Consider the following 16,655-nt stretch of genomic DNA (forward strand, 5'->3'; position numbering starts at 1 on the left):
CGTGTGTGTGTGTGTTTCCGTGTGTGTGTGTGTGTTTCCGTGTGTGTTTCCGTGTGTGTGTTTCCGTGTGTTTACTGCTTGTAGTCGTGTGTGAGGGGGATCTTGGTAGCATCTGGCCCTGTGGCGCTGTGCTGTGTGAGAAGTGATTGTTAGCGCTGCTGGTGCTGATATCAAAAGCACATTGAGCATCTGCCCTGGGCTTTGCAGCTCTGTAGCTCTGTGGCTGGGTGGCTGTCTATCTGAATGGGGCTGGACCCTCCAGCTGCAGTCACTCAAATCTGTTTAGACTACATCAACCTGACACTTAGCATTGGCTCTTAGCATGTTGATGTGCCTTTCACTGCTAGCGTGAATGTATTTTTACATGTGGAAAAGAGAAAGAACTTCATCAGACAGGACTCATTTTGCTCCAAAAGTGGTGTACAGATAGGGTTGTCTCTCTGCCTCAGTGATCTATCATTAAAGGGGCCCATAGGGGTTAGAGGTTTAACAAAACCACTTACAACTAGGAGAGGGCAAATAATCACCCTGTCATATTCTCACAACCACCCCTCTTCCCTGCTTTACTCCCTTTCTTTCTCTCTCATTCCCCCTCTCATACACCTTTCCCCCCTCTGTTTGTTTTATTTTCTCTCTGTAGAGCCTCATTTCCTACTAAATTAGACAGAAGAGCCTCACTCTATCTATTATCACAATTCTATATTGTTACCAAACGCTGCTGGTCCTAATGGAGGAGGTTCTCTTAATGCTGCTGGTCCTGATGGAGGAGGTTCTCTTAATGCTGCTGGTCCTGATGGAGGAGGTTCTCGTAATGATGCTGGTCCTAATGGAGGAGGTCCTCTTAATTCTGCTGGTCCTAATGGAGGAGGTCCTCGTAATGCTGCTGGTCCTAATGGAGGAGGTCCTCTTAATTCTGCTGGTCCTAATGGAGGAGGTCCTCTTAATTCTGCTGGTCCTAATGGAGGAGGTCCTCTTAATTCTGCTGTTCCTAATGGAGGAGGTCCTCTTAATTCTGCTGGTCCTAATGGAGGAGGTCCTCTTAATGCTGCTGGTCCTAATGGAGGAGATTCTCGTAATGCTGCTGGTCCTAATGGAGGAGGTTCTCTTAATGCTGCTGGTCCTAATGGAGGAGGTTCTCTTAATTCTGCTGGTACTAATGGAGGAGGTCCTCTTAATTATGCTGGTCCTAATGGAGGAGGTTCTCTTAATGCTGCTGGTCCTAATGGAGGAGGTCCTCGTAATGCTGCTGGTCCTAATGGAGGAGGTCCTCTTAATTCTGCTGGTCCTAATGGAGGAGGTTCTCTTAATGCTGCTGGTCCTAATGGAGGAGGTCCTCTTAATTCTGCTGGTCCTAATGGAGGAGGTCCTCTTAATTCTGCTGGTCCTAATGGAGGAGGTCCTCTTAATTCTGCTGGTCCTAATGGAGGAGGTTCTCTTAATGCTGCTGGTCCTAATGGAGGAGGTCCTCTTAATTCTGCTGGTCCTAATGGAGGAGGTCCTCTTAATTCTGCTGGTCCTAATGGAGGAGGTCCTCTTAATTATGCTGGTCCTAATGGAGGAGGTTCTCTTAATGCTGCTGGTCCTAATGCTGCTGGTCTCTTATTGCCAATTGTCATTATACAGACAGAATGGGTTGACTAGACCATGCGTGACCACTAGCTCTCTCGCTCTCGCTCGCTCGCCAGCGATGTCTCTCTCTTCCCAGAAAAATCTGTGCAGCTGTTCAGTACTGGAAGAATTTAAGTCATGATTTTGTAAATTAGGGAATTTGGGTTATTCCTAATATTGTGTGGCGCAGTATGTGGGTTAGCCAGCCCTAGAGCCCTGGTTGTGTCCAGAGCTGGAGGAATGGCTTGAGACTAATGAAGCGAACACGGCGTCTGTCTGAACGATGGCTTTATAATGACACTGACAAGCATGAGAGATTCCCAACAATCTGTAACCCATTTGGACACAGCTCACAGACACATCCCTCTTTTCCTCTCTGGCACCCTCCCCTCTCTTCCCCGATCTCTCCCTCTACCCCTCTCTCACACACACGTACTGGCAGTACAATTCAGAGGCCAGATAAGCAAATACTTGGAACCTCCTTTTAACAGTTCCTCATTGTTTGATGTTAGTGAAATCTTATCTGCTCAGCCGTTACTGTAAATGAAAACAGGTTTTAAGGTAAATCTCCCAGTGACTTTGAGCGTTATATTAAAAAGCTACGCTGTTCCTCCCTTTAACACATATCACAGATCCTGGTACAGTGTATGGGGGAGGACAGAGGCTTAAATCAATCCCACATTTGATCCTAGCGGGCGTGTGGCAGCCTTTATTGGGTTTTGGGGGCTGATACTGTTGCATTACAGCTGATGTGTGAGGCGTGGGCCAGCAGGCAGTAATGGAGGATCCTGTTGCTCTAATGTGATGAACCTGATACCCTCAGCCACACCGCTGGGAACGACTAATACACACACACACACACACACACACACACACACACAGAGAGATATAACCAAACTCACACACAGTCATCCATCCACAATGGCCTGCTGTCTGCATTGAATAGTGTGGATGCATAGAACTGGATTTTAGAGTAGACTATTTGCAGTACATAGTGTACTTTAGAGTTGCAATGAACATAATGAGACAATTACGGGGAATCATCTACCCCAGTAAAAGTAATGCGTGTAGTGTCAGTCATAGATGTTTAGTGTCAGATCTTCAGTCCACAAATCAAATCAAAGTTTATTTGTTACGTGCACAGGATACAGGGTGTAAACGGCACAATGTAATGCTTACTTGCAGGCTCTCCTTAACAGTGCAGTACACTGTATCAATTGGGGCAGCAGGTAGCCTAGCAGTTAAGAGTGTTGGACCATTAACTGAAAGATTGCTGGTTTGAATCCCCGAGCCAACTAGGTGAAAAATCTTGCGATATGCCCTTGAGAAAGGCACTTAACCCTAATCGCTCCTGTTAGTCGCTCCGAATAAGCGCGTCTGCTAAATGACTAAAATATAAATATTATCAAAAATATTCACCTACTGTACAGTATGCGGTACAGAAGTGATGATTGAGAGCCCACTTGGCTGGCTGTGTAATAGACTGGGTCAACTCTCTTAACTCCTTCGAGGTGGATCTGGACAGGCTCTATGCTGAGGCCCACCCAGCCTCTCTCTGTGTGTAGCCCTGGGCCTCGTCCAGCGCTCTGGCCCGTCACCCCTGGTTCTCAGTACCACCACCCAGAGGGAGAGGAGAGGTGGAGAGGGTACTCACTGGGCCTCGTCCAGCGCTCTGGCCCGTCACCCCTGGTTCTCAGTACCACCACCCAGAGGGAGAGGAGAGGTGGAGAGGGTACTCACTGGGCCTCGTCCAGCGCTCTGGCCCGTCACCCCTGGTTCTCAGTACCACCACCCAGAGGGGGAGGAGAGGTGGAGAGGGTACTCACTGGGCCTCGTCCAGCACTCTGGCCCGTCACCCCTGGTTCTCATTACCACCACCCAGAGGGAGAGGAGAGGTGGAGAGGGTACTCACTGGGCCTCGTCCAGCACTCTGGCCCGTCACCCCTGGTTCTCATTACCACCACCCAGAGGGAGAGGAGAGGTGGAGAGGGTACTCACTGGGCCTCGTCCAGCGCTCTGGCCCGTCACCCCTGGTTCTCAGTACCACCACCCAGAGGGAGAGGAGAGGTGGAGAGGGTACTCACTGGGCCTCGTCCAGCACTCTGGCCCGTCACCCTTGGTTCTCATTACCACCACCCAGAGGGAGAGGAGAGGTGGAGAGGGTACTCACTGGGCCTCGTCCAGCACTCTGGCCCGTCACCCCTGGTTCTCATTACCACCACCCAGAGGGGGAGGAGAGGTGGAGAGGGTACTCACTGGGCCTCGTCCAGCACTCTGGCCCGTCACCCATGGTTCTCATTACCACCACCCACAGGGAGAGGAGAGGTGGAGAGGGTACTCACTGGGCCTCGTCCAGCGCTCTGGCCCGTCACCCCTGGTTCTCATTACCACCACCCAGAGGGAGAGGGAAGGTGGAGAGGGTACTCACTGGGCCTCGTCCAGCGCTCTGGCCCGTCATCCCTGATTCTCATTACCACCACCCAGAGGGAGAGGAGAGGTGGAGAGGGTACTCACTGGGCCTCGTCCAGCACTCTGGCCCGTCACCCTTGGTTCTCATTACCACCACCCAGAGGGAGAGGAGACGTGGAGAGGGTACTCACTGGGCCTCGTCCAGCGCTCTGGCCCGTCACCCCTGGTTCTCATTACCACCACCCAGAGGGAGAGGAGAGGTGGAGAGGGTACTCACTGGGCCTCGTCCAGAGCTCTGGCCCGTCACCCCTGGTTCTCATTACCACCACCCAGAGGGAGAGGAGAGGTGGAGAGGGTACTCACTGGGCCTCGTCCAGCACTCTGGCCCGTCACCCTTGGTTCTCATTACCACCACCCAGAGGGAGAGGAGACGTGGAGAGGGTACTCACTGGGCCTCGTCCAGAGCTCTGGCCCGTCACCCCTGGTTCTCATTACCACCACCCAGAGGGAGAGGAGAGGTGGAGAGGGTACTCACTGGGCCTCGTCCAGCGCTCTGGCCCGTCACCCCTGGTTCTCATTACCACCACCCAGAGGGGGAGGAGAGGTGGAGAGGGTACTCACTGGGCCTCGTCCAGCACTCTGGCCCGTCACCCCTGGTTCTCATTACCACCACCCAGAGGGAGAGGAGAGGTGGAGAGGGTACTCACTGGGCCTCGTCCAGCGCTCTGGCCCGTCACCCCTGGTTCTCATTACCACCACCCAGAGGGAGAGGAGAGGTGGAGAGGGTACTCACTGGGCCTCGTCCAGCGCTCTGGCCCGTCACCCCTGGTTCTCATTACCACCACCCAGAGGGAGAGGAGAGGTGGAGAGGGTACTCACTGGGCCTCGTCCAGCACTCTGGCCCGTCACCTCTGGTTCTCAGTACCACCACCCAGAGGGAGAGGAGAGGTGGAGAGGGTACTCACTGGGCCTCGTCCAGCGCTCTGGCCCGTCACCCCTGGTTCTCATTACCACCACCCAGAGGGAGAGGGAAGGTGGAGAGGGTACTCACTGGGCCTCGTCCAGCACTCTGGCCCGTCACCCCTGGTTCTCAGTACCACCACCCAGAGGGAGAGGAGAGGTGGAGAGGGTACTCACTGGGCCTCGTCCAGCACTCTGGCCCGTCACCCCTGGTTCTCAGTACCACCACCCAGAGGGAGAGGAGAGGTGGAGAGGGTACTCACTGGGCCTCGTCCAGCACTCTGGCCCGTCACCCCTGGTTCTCATTACCACCACCCAGAGGGGGAGGGAAGGTGGAGAGGGTACTCACTGGGCCTCGTCCAGCGCTCTGGCCCGTCACCCCTGGTTCTCATTACCACCACCCAGAGGGGGAGGGAAGGTGGAGAGGGTACTCACTGGGCCTCGTCCAGCGCTCTGGCCCGTCACCCCTGGTTCTCATTACCACCACCCAGAGGGAGAGGAGAGGTGGAGAGGGTACTCACTGGGCCTCGTCCAGAGCTCTGGCCCGTCACCCCTGGTTCTCATTACCACCACCCAGAGGGAGAGGAGAGGTGGAGAGGGTACTCACTGGGCCTCGTCCAGCACTCTGGCCCGTCACCCCTGGTTCTCATTACCACCACCCAGAGGGAGAGGAGAGGTGGAGAGGGTACTCACTGGGCCTCGTCCAGCACTCTGGCCCGTCACCCCTGGTTCTCATTACCACCACCCAGAGGGAGAGGAGAGGTGGAGAGGGTACTCACTGGGCCTCGTCCAGCACTCTGGCCCGTCACCTCTGGTTCTCAGTACCACCACCCAGAGGGGGAGGGAAGGTGGAGAGGGTACTCACTGGGCCTCGTCCAGCGCTCTGGCCCGTCACCCCTGGTTCTCATTACCACCACCCAGAGGGAGAGGAGAGGTGGAGAGGGTACTCACTGGGCCTCGTCCAGCACTCTGGCCCGTCACCCCTGGTTCTCATTACCACCACCCAGAGGGGGAGGGAAGGTGGAGAGGGTACTCACTGGGCCTCGAGCGAGAAGCAGAGAGGCAGAGGCCCATGGCTGGGCTCCCTCCCTGGTACCCCTTAAACACAAACACACCAGGCTGAAACCTGAGCCCTGCAGAACCCCCCCGCCCAAACCAAAGACGCCACCCTACCGCCCACCCGCCACAACCACCACCAGGGCCTGCGCTGTGCCTGTTCATAAATCAACCCGTGTTCCCCCTACCCCCCTTCCAGGAGAGACACACTACCTCTGTGGCTCTGATGACCAGCACAGAAATCAGGGAGGAAGGAGAGGGGAGAGGGAGAGGGGTGTTTCTGAAGAAAGGCTTCTTATTTTACTGTTTTGTTTTGTCTGGTTTGTTGCCTGATCTAGATAGATGATAGCTGGGGGGCATTGGTTGAGTTCCATGATAGCTTTGTGTGTGTGTGTGTGTGTGTGTGTGTGTGTGTGTGTGTGTGTGTGTGTGTGTGTGTGTGTGTGTGTGTGTGTGTGTGTGTGTGTGTGTGTGTGTGTGTGTGTGTGTGTGTGTGTGTGTGTGTGTGTGTGTGTTTTTAGAATTTGTCTGTGTTCATGTCTATGATTTTGTGTGTGTAGATTTGTGGGGCCGTGTATGCTTTGGTTCAGTATGTTGTGCTTTACTTGACCATAGTGTGTATTGATCGGCCTACACAGAGCCCACATGCACACTCCGTGTTGTGTGGCTAGAGAGGTAAAGTGATCTGGAGTGATGTGAGCTGCCTGCCTGCCGCGTGACTCTAACTGAGCCAGGCTGGGAGTCATCAGCCGGCCAGGAGAGCCAACATGGAGACCCGGCAAGTCTGTTACTATGTGCTCCGTGTGTACTTTTCACTATTTTTCAGAACCTCATAATTCACTCAGGGGACTTTTCTCTTTTTCTTTTTTATGATTTACCTTGGTGAGCTGAGCGGGATGCTTACTGACTGACTGTAAACTCTGTATGTATTAGGGAGTGTTTCTCCTATGTGGTCATTCTATACCTGTGTCTGTCCTTCTCAGTGCCAGAGGATCCTAGCAGGTCTGTGGGTTAGTTCTTAAGGACACTGGAGGGCCTGGATAGATAGAGGCCACAGTTTAAGGGCACCATTCCTCTCAGTTTAGAGACAAGCTCGGGGCCAGAGGTCGAACGGCAAGGGGTGAGTGTGGCTGGGCAGAGACCCCCACAGCTGCACTGTACAGTTTGTACACAGCCTGTGTAGAGTTACATCTCCACAGCCAACTGCACTTGTCAACGAGACGTGTGTGTGCATGTCTGTGTATTAATAAGAGTAGGTTCTGTGTGTGTACATTATGAATGTGTCTTTCCAGCAGCAGTCGTCCTCTGGGGAAGCTACAGGAAGTGGGTGTGGCCTGAACCCACCTGCTCTGTCAGTCCCAGGGAGGACAGCTGCTGCTGAGTAGCTGGCGTCAGGATTCCACGACAACAGACGGACATCCATCACCGACGATAGCTGCCTAGTGGGTCCTCCTGCCCTCAGCTGTGGCCTGGATTCCTACTGCCCCCCCTCCACAACCCCCTATAGACCTTTCAGACCCCCTGCAATCCTACAGGCACCTCTGGCCAGTCTGACCCCATCCCTTGGGCCTACACTCCTAGGTTCTAGATACCACCTTCTTTCTAAGAGTGTACTGTCTGTTGGCTGTCTGCTCTGTACAAGTGCACACTTTGAGGGATTACAATTCAGATTCAGATCTAGATTCAGAGTTCTGGATTTGCACCTGTTAGTAATTTCTTGACACATATTTTAGTCATTCTGATTGTGTCGAGGATGGTTCCTATCATGTTATGTGATGGTCAGTTTGAATGGCTGCTCATTCATGGAGTGATGAGACATTATTCAGAAAGTGGGATGGGCCTCCATCATACTTGCTGGGGATTGGTGGAGGCCTACCCAGTCAGATGACTGGCAGCTGAGTGCTCCAGTCCAGGTTGAGCAGGGGCGGGCTCCCAGGTCATGGTGGCGATGGTGTTTACCAGCCTGCGTAGACAGAGGTGATTTATGGAGAGGTGAGGGGTGACGTCCCTGCAGTGTGCACTTATGAACAGAGAGAGCATGAGCTGGGACTCTGAAACCAGAGATTTAGGGCATAATTATTCTCACACCTCAATCCCACTCCCTCCCTCTCCTCCTCCCATTCACCCAGAGGCCTCTCAATTGGTCTGCCAGGGGGCCAGGCACACGTGCTGCGGCCCACCATGGAGCGCAGTTAAAAAGTCATTCATTAAGACTGCTTACCCCACCTGTGTGTGAACTGGCCTGCAGGGACAGAGAGCGAGCAGGAGAGAGGATGGATAGATGGAGATGGGTTAGGAGCAGGGGGGGGCTGCCTGTCTCCCTCCGTAACTACGGCTCCTCAGGCAGGCTGGCAGGCTTCTCACATCAGCAGGCAGGCAGGCTTCTCACATCAGCAGGCAGGCAGGCTTCTCACATCAGCAGGCAGGCAGGCTTCTTACATCAGCAGGCAGGCAGGCTTCTTACATCAGCAGGCAGGCAGGCTTCTCACATCAGCAGGCAGGCAGGCTTCTCACATCAGCAGGCAGGCAGGCTTCTCACATCAGCAGGCAGGCAGGCTTCTCACATCAGCAGGCAGGCAGGCTTCTCACATCAGCAGGCAGGCAGGCTTCTCACATCAGCAGGCAGGCAGGCTTCTCACATCAGCAGGCAGGCAGGCTTCTTACATCAGCAGGCTGGCAGGCTTCTTACATCAGCAGGCAGGCAGGCTTCTTACATCAGCAGGCAGGCAGGCTTCTCACATCAGCAGGCAGGCAGGCTTCTCACATCAGCAGGCAGGCAGGCTTCTCACATCAGCAGGCAGGCAGGCTTCTCACATCAGCAGGCAGGCAGGCTTCTCACATCAGCAGGCAAGCAGGCTTCTCACATCAGCAGGCAGGCAGGCTTCTCACATCAGCAGGCAGGCAGGCTTCTCACATCAGCAGGCTGGCAGGCTTCTCACATCAGCAGGCAGGCAGGCTTCTCACATCAGCAGGCAGGCAGGCTTCTCACATCAGCAGGCAGGCAGGCTTCTCACATCAGCAGGCAGGCAGGCTTCTTACATCAGCAGGCAGGCAGGCTTCTCACATCAGCAGGCAGGCAGGCTTCTCACATCAGCAGGCAGGCAGGCTTCTCACATCAGCAGGCAGGCAGACTTCTCACATCAGCAGGCAGGCAGGCTTCTCACACCAGCAGGCTGGCCACACCAGCAGGCAGGCAAGCTTCTCACATCAGCAGGCAGGCAGGCTTCTCACATCAGCAGGCAGGCAGGCTTCTCACACCAGCAGGCTGGCCACACCAGCAGGCAGGCAAGCTTCTCACATCAGCAGGCTGGCAGGACACCAGATCATTACTTAGGGCTCTTTCGTTTCTCTGTGTTGTTCGTAGTTGATGCACCAGTCCATGTATTGTATTGTATTGTTGTGTCTCTAAGTGACTTTCGGTCCTTAAAAAGCGCAATAAAAATCCCATGTTATTTTATATATATATTATAATTATTATCCTTATTATGATGCTGTGTCTGACTTCCCTGTCTCTCCTCTCCTTAGTTTCCTGTCCCTGGTAGGGGGTAGTGTGGACCAGATGGGCCGGTCAGAGCTCAGACAGTGTGTGGAGGCCAGTGTGAAATGTCAAGGTCTAGAGGCCCTGGCTGAAACCCTCAACACCACCCCAGACACACTGCAGCTCATCATAGACGGACTCACCCAGCCTCCTGGCTTTGACATCCGCCAAGGTAAAACCTCACCTAAGTCCCAGACCTACTGTCATCATAGTCCTATTACAGGAGTCTGGTGTCAGAGCCTTGTCCTGGGCCGTATCTAAAGCCATTCACCCTTTACTGGACGCCTCTCCTGAGGACCATTACTACAACTCACCCATATCAACAGGCCTGTTATAAATGTTATCCTACTCCAGCCCAGCCCAAGCACTGACCCAACCTGTCATTTAATAAGACTGGGCCTCTCCATCTCTTTCTCTCTCTCTCTCTCTCTCTCTCTCTGTGGCTCTTGGTCAGCTGGTTAATTGGTCAGCTGGTTCCTATTGTAGAACAGTGAAAAAGTGATCCAGTCATCTCAATAAGCACGGCTCCTCCTCGTCATGAAACATTATATGCTGTTATCACCCGTCCCTGCAGGAAAACAGTGTTGTGCTTATCCCGCCTAGTGGTTGTAGCAGAGGCCCTGTTGTTGTTTTATAGATGATCTTAGTTTTTCTCAACTAGACGCCACAGGGGAGTGAGGTCACCGTGGAGGACGCAGCAGTGTAGTTCTGGATTTCTCCTTAAAGACAAGAGCCTCTTTCTCATTAATAATATATCTGTCGGCAGGCAGGACAGTAACGACTTGGGTCTTCCCCCTCCAAATGATGACAGGGGACATCAAAGCCTGGAGCACTGCCCGGCCCAGTCTAGGCCCCTCAAACACACAGGCTCTGGGGAACTGGGGAGGGGGTTGGATCTACAGTATGAAGGGGAGGTAGATGAGTGGGGGATGATATGAGGGGAGAGATGCCAGAATCACAACCCAGACCACTGGCACTCTGTCTGTCCTAAGTGTATCAGTTCGCCTCACTTCAGAGGGATTGTAGACTGGCTGGTCATTGCTGACAAGTATGAAGTGCGGTAGAGAAATAGAGCGATCCACAGCCTCAAGTGTTGACTTGGCTTCAATCCTGAACAGAAATGTTCCATTGTCATGTTCTGTCTCTAAAGGGCATGCTGGTAGCAGCACTGGTGCAGTGAGTTCAGATCAGTCATGGGCGACTGTCAATCATATTGAATGAGAGAGGGGTGTGTAGGGTAGTGTGTTGGGAGCTGGGTGTCAGCGTCTGGAGATCATGGGTTCAGCAGCAGGTTGAGGTGCTCAGGTTCTGTTGTGATGTGTCTCGGTGCATACTCAGCTGTGTCAACAGATAGCATGCGATTCGGGTGTTAGAAGAGGATAATTGTAGATGAGTGTTTCCTGGACCGTGAGCCCATGTTGAAGTTAATGCTCCAGAAAACGGACAAAATGGAAAACTGAAAAAGCAAAGCCCGTGAGGAATGTGGAAGTATGCAGAAGCAAATATTGGGTATCCTGCTTAGGAATATGATATCTGGTCTTCATTCCACTGTTTAACCTCCCTCCTTTCCTTTCTCTCTTTCACTCCCCCCCAGACTTCGAGAAGGCGGACTTCAAGCGTGGCATTGTGTCTATGAGTGACCTGAGAGAGGGGGTGGTTCTGACGGGCCGGGTGGAAAACGCCACTCTGTTCGGGGCCTTCGTGGACATCGGAGTGGGCCGCAACGGACTGATCCATAAGAAGTACATCACTCCAGACAAGCTGCCAGCTGACCAGAGGAGACGCAGCCTAGCCCTGGGCCCCGGGGAGAAGGTGGAGGTCAGGGTGCTCAATGTGGACCCTCAGCGGGGCCGCATTGGACTGGACCTCATACGGGTCCTCAGATAGACCAGTGTGGACTGGACCATGGCTTTGCACTTGGGTCATGTCCAGTAGGGCGAAAAAAAATTAAAACAGTAAAAGTACTACCTGAACACGACCCTTCTGTGTAGCCACTCCTAGAGCATCTCTGTGACAGAAGATACTGACATGGATGTTGAAGTGTCATTATTCATTGCTGACATGTTCTGTTCTTGTAGTTTTCAGTATGTTGGACCAACTCTTTATGCCTCAGTTTGTATTATTTTAAAAAACAATGTTTAAACATGTTTTGAGAAATGTATTAATAAATGGAACATGATCAGCTAAAGTGATGAAAATCAAGCCTAACTGAATTTTTGTCAAACCCAGTATTGTGACATAGTCTGTTAAATGATGATTGGCTAGGTACTCATTTAAATTATTCCCACCTGCTGGATGTCGTTACTGTGGCAAGTATCAGACGGTGTCTCTCCTGTCTTGTTACCCAGACGGCCCTGCCAGTGAGTTGATTGACAGTCTCTGAGGGGCGGGGCAGGGGGAGATGGAGGTCTCTGCCAGACTGCAATAAGCCAGAGGGCCACAGAGAGAGGAGCCCAGACACAATTATCCCAGGACAGAGCCGTTGTGCCGCACTAATCATACGCTTCAAAATGAATCCCATATTCCCCTCTGTATTATCCAATCTGTTTGTGTTTATGTGGCACAAATTGAGAAATGCATCAATAAGGCACACACAAGCCTGCTGGAGTCCCCTGTGTAAACCTTGGAGAATACCCAACCAGTGTTGCTCCCTCCAGGATAGAAGGGGCATTTGCATAGTGCATCTAACACCGTCATTGTGTTACAGAGATGTTTCATCAAGACTGACCAACAGTGGCAGTGCTTTGTGGTGATGAAAGACTATACATGCCGATTGGCTTCATGTACACTCCATTGTGTTGTCTCTTTAGTTTCCAGATCAGTGTTATTGTTTAGTGTTTGAGTGGCTTTGTCATTTTTCATGTTGTCTCCTAATCAGAGTTATAAATCGCTTAGCTTTTCAGTAGTGTTGTCATTTTTCATGTTCTCTTTCCTATTTTCTCTCTCACTGTGTGTGTGTGTGTGTGTGTGTGTGTGTGGTCGATCTGTGTCGTGTGTGAGAGAAGTAGGGTCTGACAGGAGTGTGTTCAATCTTTTCCCTCTCACTTGGGCTCCTAGACACAGAGCTTTCCATGGTCTCCCCACACGGCCCTGTCCTGCCGTCCAGCCAGAGAGAGCCACTTCACAAGGGGAGACCAGTGTCATTACAACCCTCTCTTCAGGAGCACAAGTCACTCTCCCCTCTGGACGTGACCACGCAGATACGAGAGGCAATTTGACTGGCAGCTACTGTCGTGTATGTATCAAACACTCTGGTGGAGCCCCCCAAACAAGTTGTAATTATTACAACAGAAGGCAGGCTGCAGCCAGCCTCGGTAGAGGCTGATTCAAATGACTAACGGTGAGGATGGGAGGGATCCTGCCTTCTCTGTGGTCTCTCTGCTGTGTTTCTGACTGAGTTCTATGACCATTCATCCATCTCTCCCATCTCTGTCCCATAGAGGTCGGCTCACTGCCAAACAAGACCTCACGGTTTAACACTGTTTGACTTCAGTATTCGACGTTTGTCCACGGAGGGGTAATGGAAACATCATCCATGGTGTGCAAAACGGAAAGGGATCTCCAAGTTGGCCATGTTTGTTGCGTGCGTGCGTGCGTGAGAGAGACAAAGTCCTGGTGTGAGGTCACTTTATGAAGGGTGTGTAATAGATTGTATCCTCCACCTCCTTCCAGCCCTATTGGGCTCTGAGTCATCTCCCCACAATGACATAGTGCTTGATGATGGGCAGAGGCCAGCAGTAAACCAACTAGCTTAGGGTTGGGTGGATGTAAGGATTTAGTGCCATGGTATGGAACATGTCTTTTCAATATCAAGTCAAGTTTATTTGTCATATGCACAGCATACACATGTTGTACACAGTACAATAAAACGTTAACTTGCAGGTTCACCTCTCAGCAATGCGACTATAAGAATGAAAGTTAAAATAAATAAAAATTAGCGACAAATTACAAATGTGTAATTTTCACAGAGTTTAGAGATTAACATTGTGGTCTTTTGGCAATAGTGTGGGGAAGGTATTCATAGACTGGTGAACCACAGCATGGATCATCTGGTCTCAAACTGATATTGAGCGTTCTCCAAACACGGTCCTGGGGACCCCAAGAGGTGCATGTTGTGATTTTTGCCCAAACACTACACAGCTGATTCAAATCATCAAATAGTCATCAAGCTTTGATGATTTGAATCAGCTGTGTAGTGTTTGGGTAAAAACCAAAAGGTGCACCTCTTGAGGTCCCCAGGACTGATTTTGGGAAATGCTTCCCTAGTTCATACCCTAGTTGTCTGAACTCTTCCCAGCAGCACCTGTCACCCATATCCCTCACACCTACGATGAGTCAATAACCTGCCCATCTGCAAAGCACAGAGACTAATAATGTACAGGACTGTATGATCCTGTCCCAACTGCATGTTGCTGTACAGTACCAGAGGTTCAGCTAGCTGCTAGAGATGGCTTATTACAGCGAGTTAGTGTGTCTGGCTTTTTGCGACCGTGTTGACAGTGGGGAGAGAGGAATGGATGAGGGAGGTATGGAATGACACAGCAAATTAAAGACTTTCTCTGGTTTCTTCTCTCTGACCTCATCAGTATGATTGTGGGTTTTATGAGCTCCTTACACCCTGCGCATAATTTACCACACACCACACACACAGCTTAGATCAAAGTAGCTAAGTTCATACAAGGAATGCGCAATTATCCCCAAAGAATCAGCTCTGTACTGGGGCTTCAATATAATGAAAGTCAAAAGTGATAAAACAGAGATTTAGAGATTCTTCATATCTGCTAACCCCCTGTATACCTACAGCACATACTCATTCAGATACTGTTCTCTCTAATGCACTCAGTGGCGATGCCTGGGGGCAGGTGACTGGCTGGCTGTTTTGCATTTTCTCCGCACCTCATCAGCAGAGCTTATAAAGGCCTGTGTCCCCAAACGAGGAGGAATATTAACTGTGGCGCGCGAGCGTCTGATTAGCGGCCCTTCCTTCTGGGAGCCAGTCCCCTTCTCTGGGCGTTCAGAGCTGTAATTCACTACCCCACCGCACCGGGGGCGATTACCGTAACTACGTTACCCGGCTTGCACATCCCCTCCAGCCTTGCTGCTCATCTCCAATAAGTGGATAATGTCTTTAGACTGATTATGAGGGTGGAGGGGGTGAGCAGCCCCTCCAGCAGTTAGCCCTCTCTGGGTAAATATTTTCACAGCAGCCCAGGTGTTCCAGGCCCCACAAAGACATAAGGGACTGGGGGGAGAGAGACAAAGAAGGAAGGGGGAGAATGCTGTGTGTACGTGGGGGTAATGGATACCTTGTTGTGTTTAGAATTGCAGATGTTGATTCACCTCAGCATGGGAGGATACACACACACACACACATCCTATAGCTTCATTTCAGACTATTGCTTACAAAAGTACCTTCAGTGGAAAAGGATAGTGGACATGAGATTGTTTATTAATCTTGCACTCATCCACTGCTGAGTATAAGTCATTTTGTCTTCTCCCAACTTAGGCCTATACCCCCCCTACCACACACACAACACACTAACCCTCTCCAGGGCTGCACAGTGAGATATGTTTTGGGACACGCCAGGCCCCTTCCTGTCCCCGGGTCGTGGCCGCCGTTGGTGGCTGATGGTGATTGACAGCTGAGACAGGAGAGTAGTGTTTTGGTTTGGTAGGGCCCTCGAGGGCCTCAGTATAGGGGAGGCCTTTATGTTGGAGTCCCTTACAGGACGCCAGTCAACTTTCTCACACTGATTCATATTCATATCTGTTATCCATATCTCATGTCCATCCCACAGGGATCACAGCTAGAGCTGGGACCAACACTGGGCCGGCCAGAGGAAGGAAGGGGGTTTAAGGGGAAATCAGCAGAATACACTGGGAAACATTCTTCTGAGGCGCAGTATGGCTCGTTTGTGTTGCAGGATCCCAGTACTGATTCACTTGGTGATGGTGTCGTAATACAGCGGTTCCCAAACTGTGGAGCGCGCAGGGGGAAACTCAGTCTGGCTTTAAACTTACTCTTGAAAGTTGTAATAGTAGAATGCACAAGGTGCAATTTAAAAAATGGAGTAGTGCATCATCAGTTCCTCTGGTCATGTCAGTCATTGCGTACCGTAGTACAGGGGTTCCCAAACTTTTTCACTCAGTCAAGGAGACCGAGTCAAGGCCGAGATCGGGAGGGGGGAGAGGGGTCAGAGACCGAGTCAAGACCGAGATCGGGAGGGGGGCGAGGGGTCAGAAACCGAGTCAAGACCGAGATCGGGAGGGGGTCAGAGACCGAGTCAAGACCGAGATCGCGAGGGGTCAGAGACTGAGTCAAACCCGAGATCGGGAGGGGGGCGAGGGGTCAGAGACCGAGTCAAGACCGAGATCGGGAGGGGGGCGAGGGGTCAGAGACTGAGTCAAGATCGGGAGGGGGGCGAGGGGTCAGAGACTGAGACAAGACTGGTACCAGACCAATGCGAGTCCAATTCCAGGCTATGATTGTGGTTGTCAGATCGCCACCACAATAAGAGCTAAAAAAAAAAATCTGTTCATTCAGAAGAACATGGATTCTTTATCCATTCAGAGTAGTAAAAACATGCTAAGATCACCGGTCTCTAAACAATAGATAAAATACAAAATATTTTCCTCTGCTGACCCTTTAGCGAGTGTGCGTCTCTCAAACAGTTTCACCCAGTCTCCCCTACTACCATAGCATGACAAGGTTTGTGGATATTTTTCTACAAATTTAAAAGACAGTAATGTTACGAGTGAAGTAGGAAGCCCAGGTTTCATTAGGCATTAAGATATATAAATGTGTCATGAAAGCAGTGTGCATATTTGGCCTGGCGAATAAGTTTTGTGTTGACTGAATGGGGGCTAAGAATTCTGTTGTTTTTTACTCCACTGGTCTTGGCTGGTCTCTGGAAAAAAGTCCTCATTGTCTGAGACTGAGTCAAGACTGAGTAAAAAGTATCAGAGACTGAGACAAAACCTAGACACACCACAATGTGGGCTCGAGACCGGTTTTGAGTAACACAACACTGGTCGCAAGTATCTGTTCAGCTATTACATACCACTCCTTGTACTGCGATGGTGA

General features: G+C 51.4%; 1 protein-coding gene and 1 long non-coding RNA gene across 3 annotated transcripts in view; one reads left to right on the forward strand and one right to left on the reverse strand.

Moving 5' to 3' along the window:
- Window positions 1-12,473, forward strand: part of srbd1 (S1 RNA binding domain 1) — a 99,076-nt gene extending 86,603 nt beyond the window's left edge. For both annotated transcript variants that reach the window (XM_071409389.1, XM_071409390.1), the window contains exons 20-21: window positions 9,559-9,743; window positions 11,166-12,473. In XM_071409389.1, coding sequence (XP_071265490.1) covers window positions 9,559-9,743; window positions 11,166-11,458 — 478 coding nt within the window. In that variant the 3' untranslated portion in view covers window positions 11,459-12,473. The remainder of the gene's footprint in view (window positions 1-9,558; window positions 9,744-11,165) is intronic.
- The window catches only part of LOC139580565 (uncharacterized), a 92,675-nt gene that overhangs the window by 28,972 nt on the left and 47,048 nt on the right, over window positions 1-16,655 (reverse strand). The gene's annotated exons all lie outside the window — the stretch shown is intronic.

The sequence above is a fragment of the Salvelinus alpinus genome, chromosome 7 (genome assembly GCF_045679555.1).
Source record: "Salvelinus alpinus chromosome 7, SLU_Salpinus.1, whole genome shotgun sequence".
NCBI classification, from domain to species: Eukaryota; Metazoa; Chordata; class Actinopteri; order Salmoniformes; family Salmonidae; genus Salvelinus; species Salvelinus alpinus.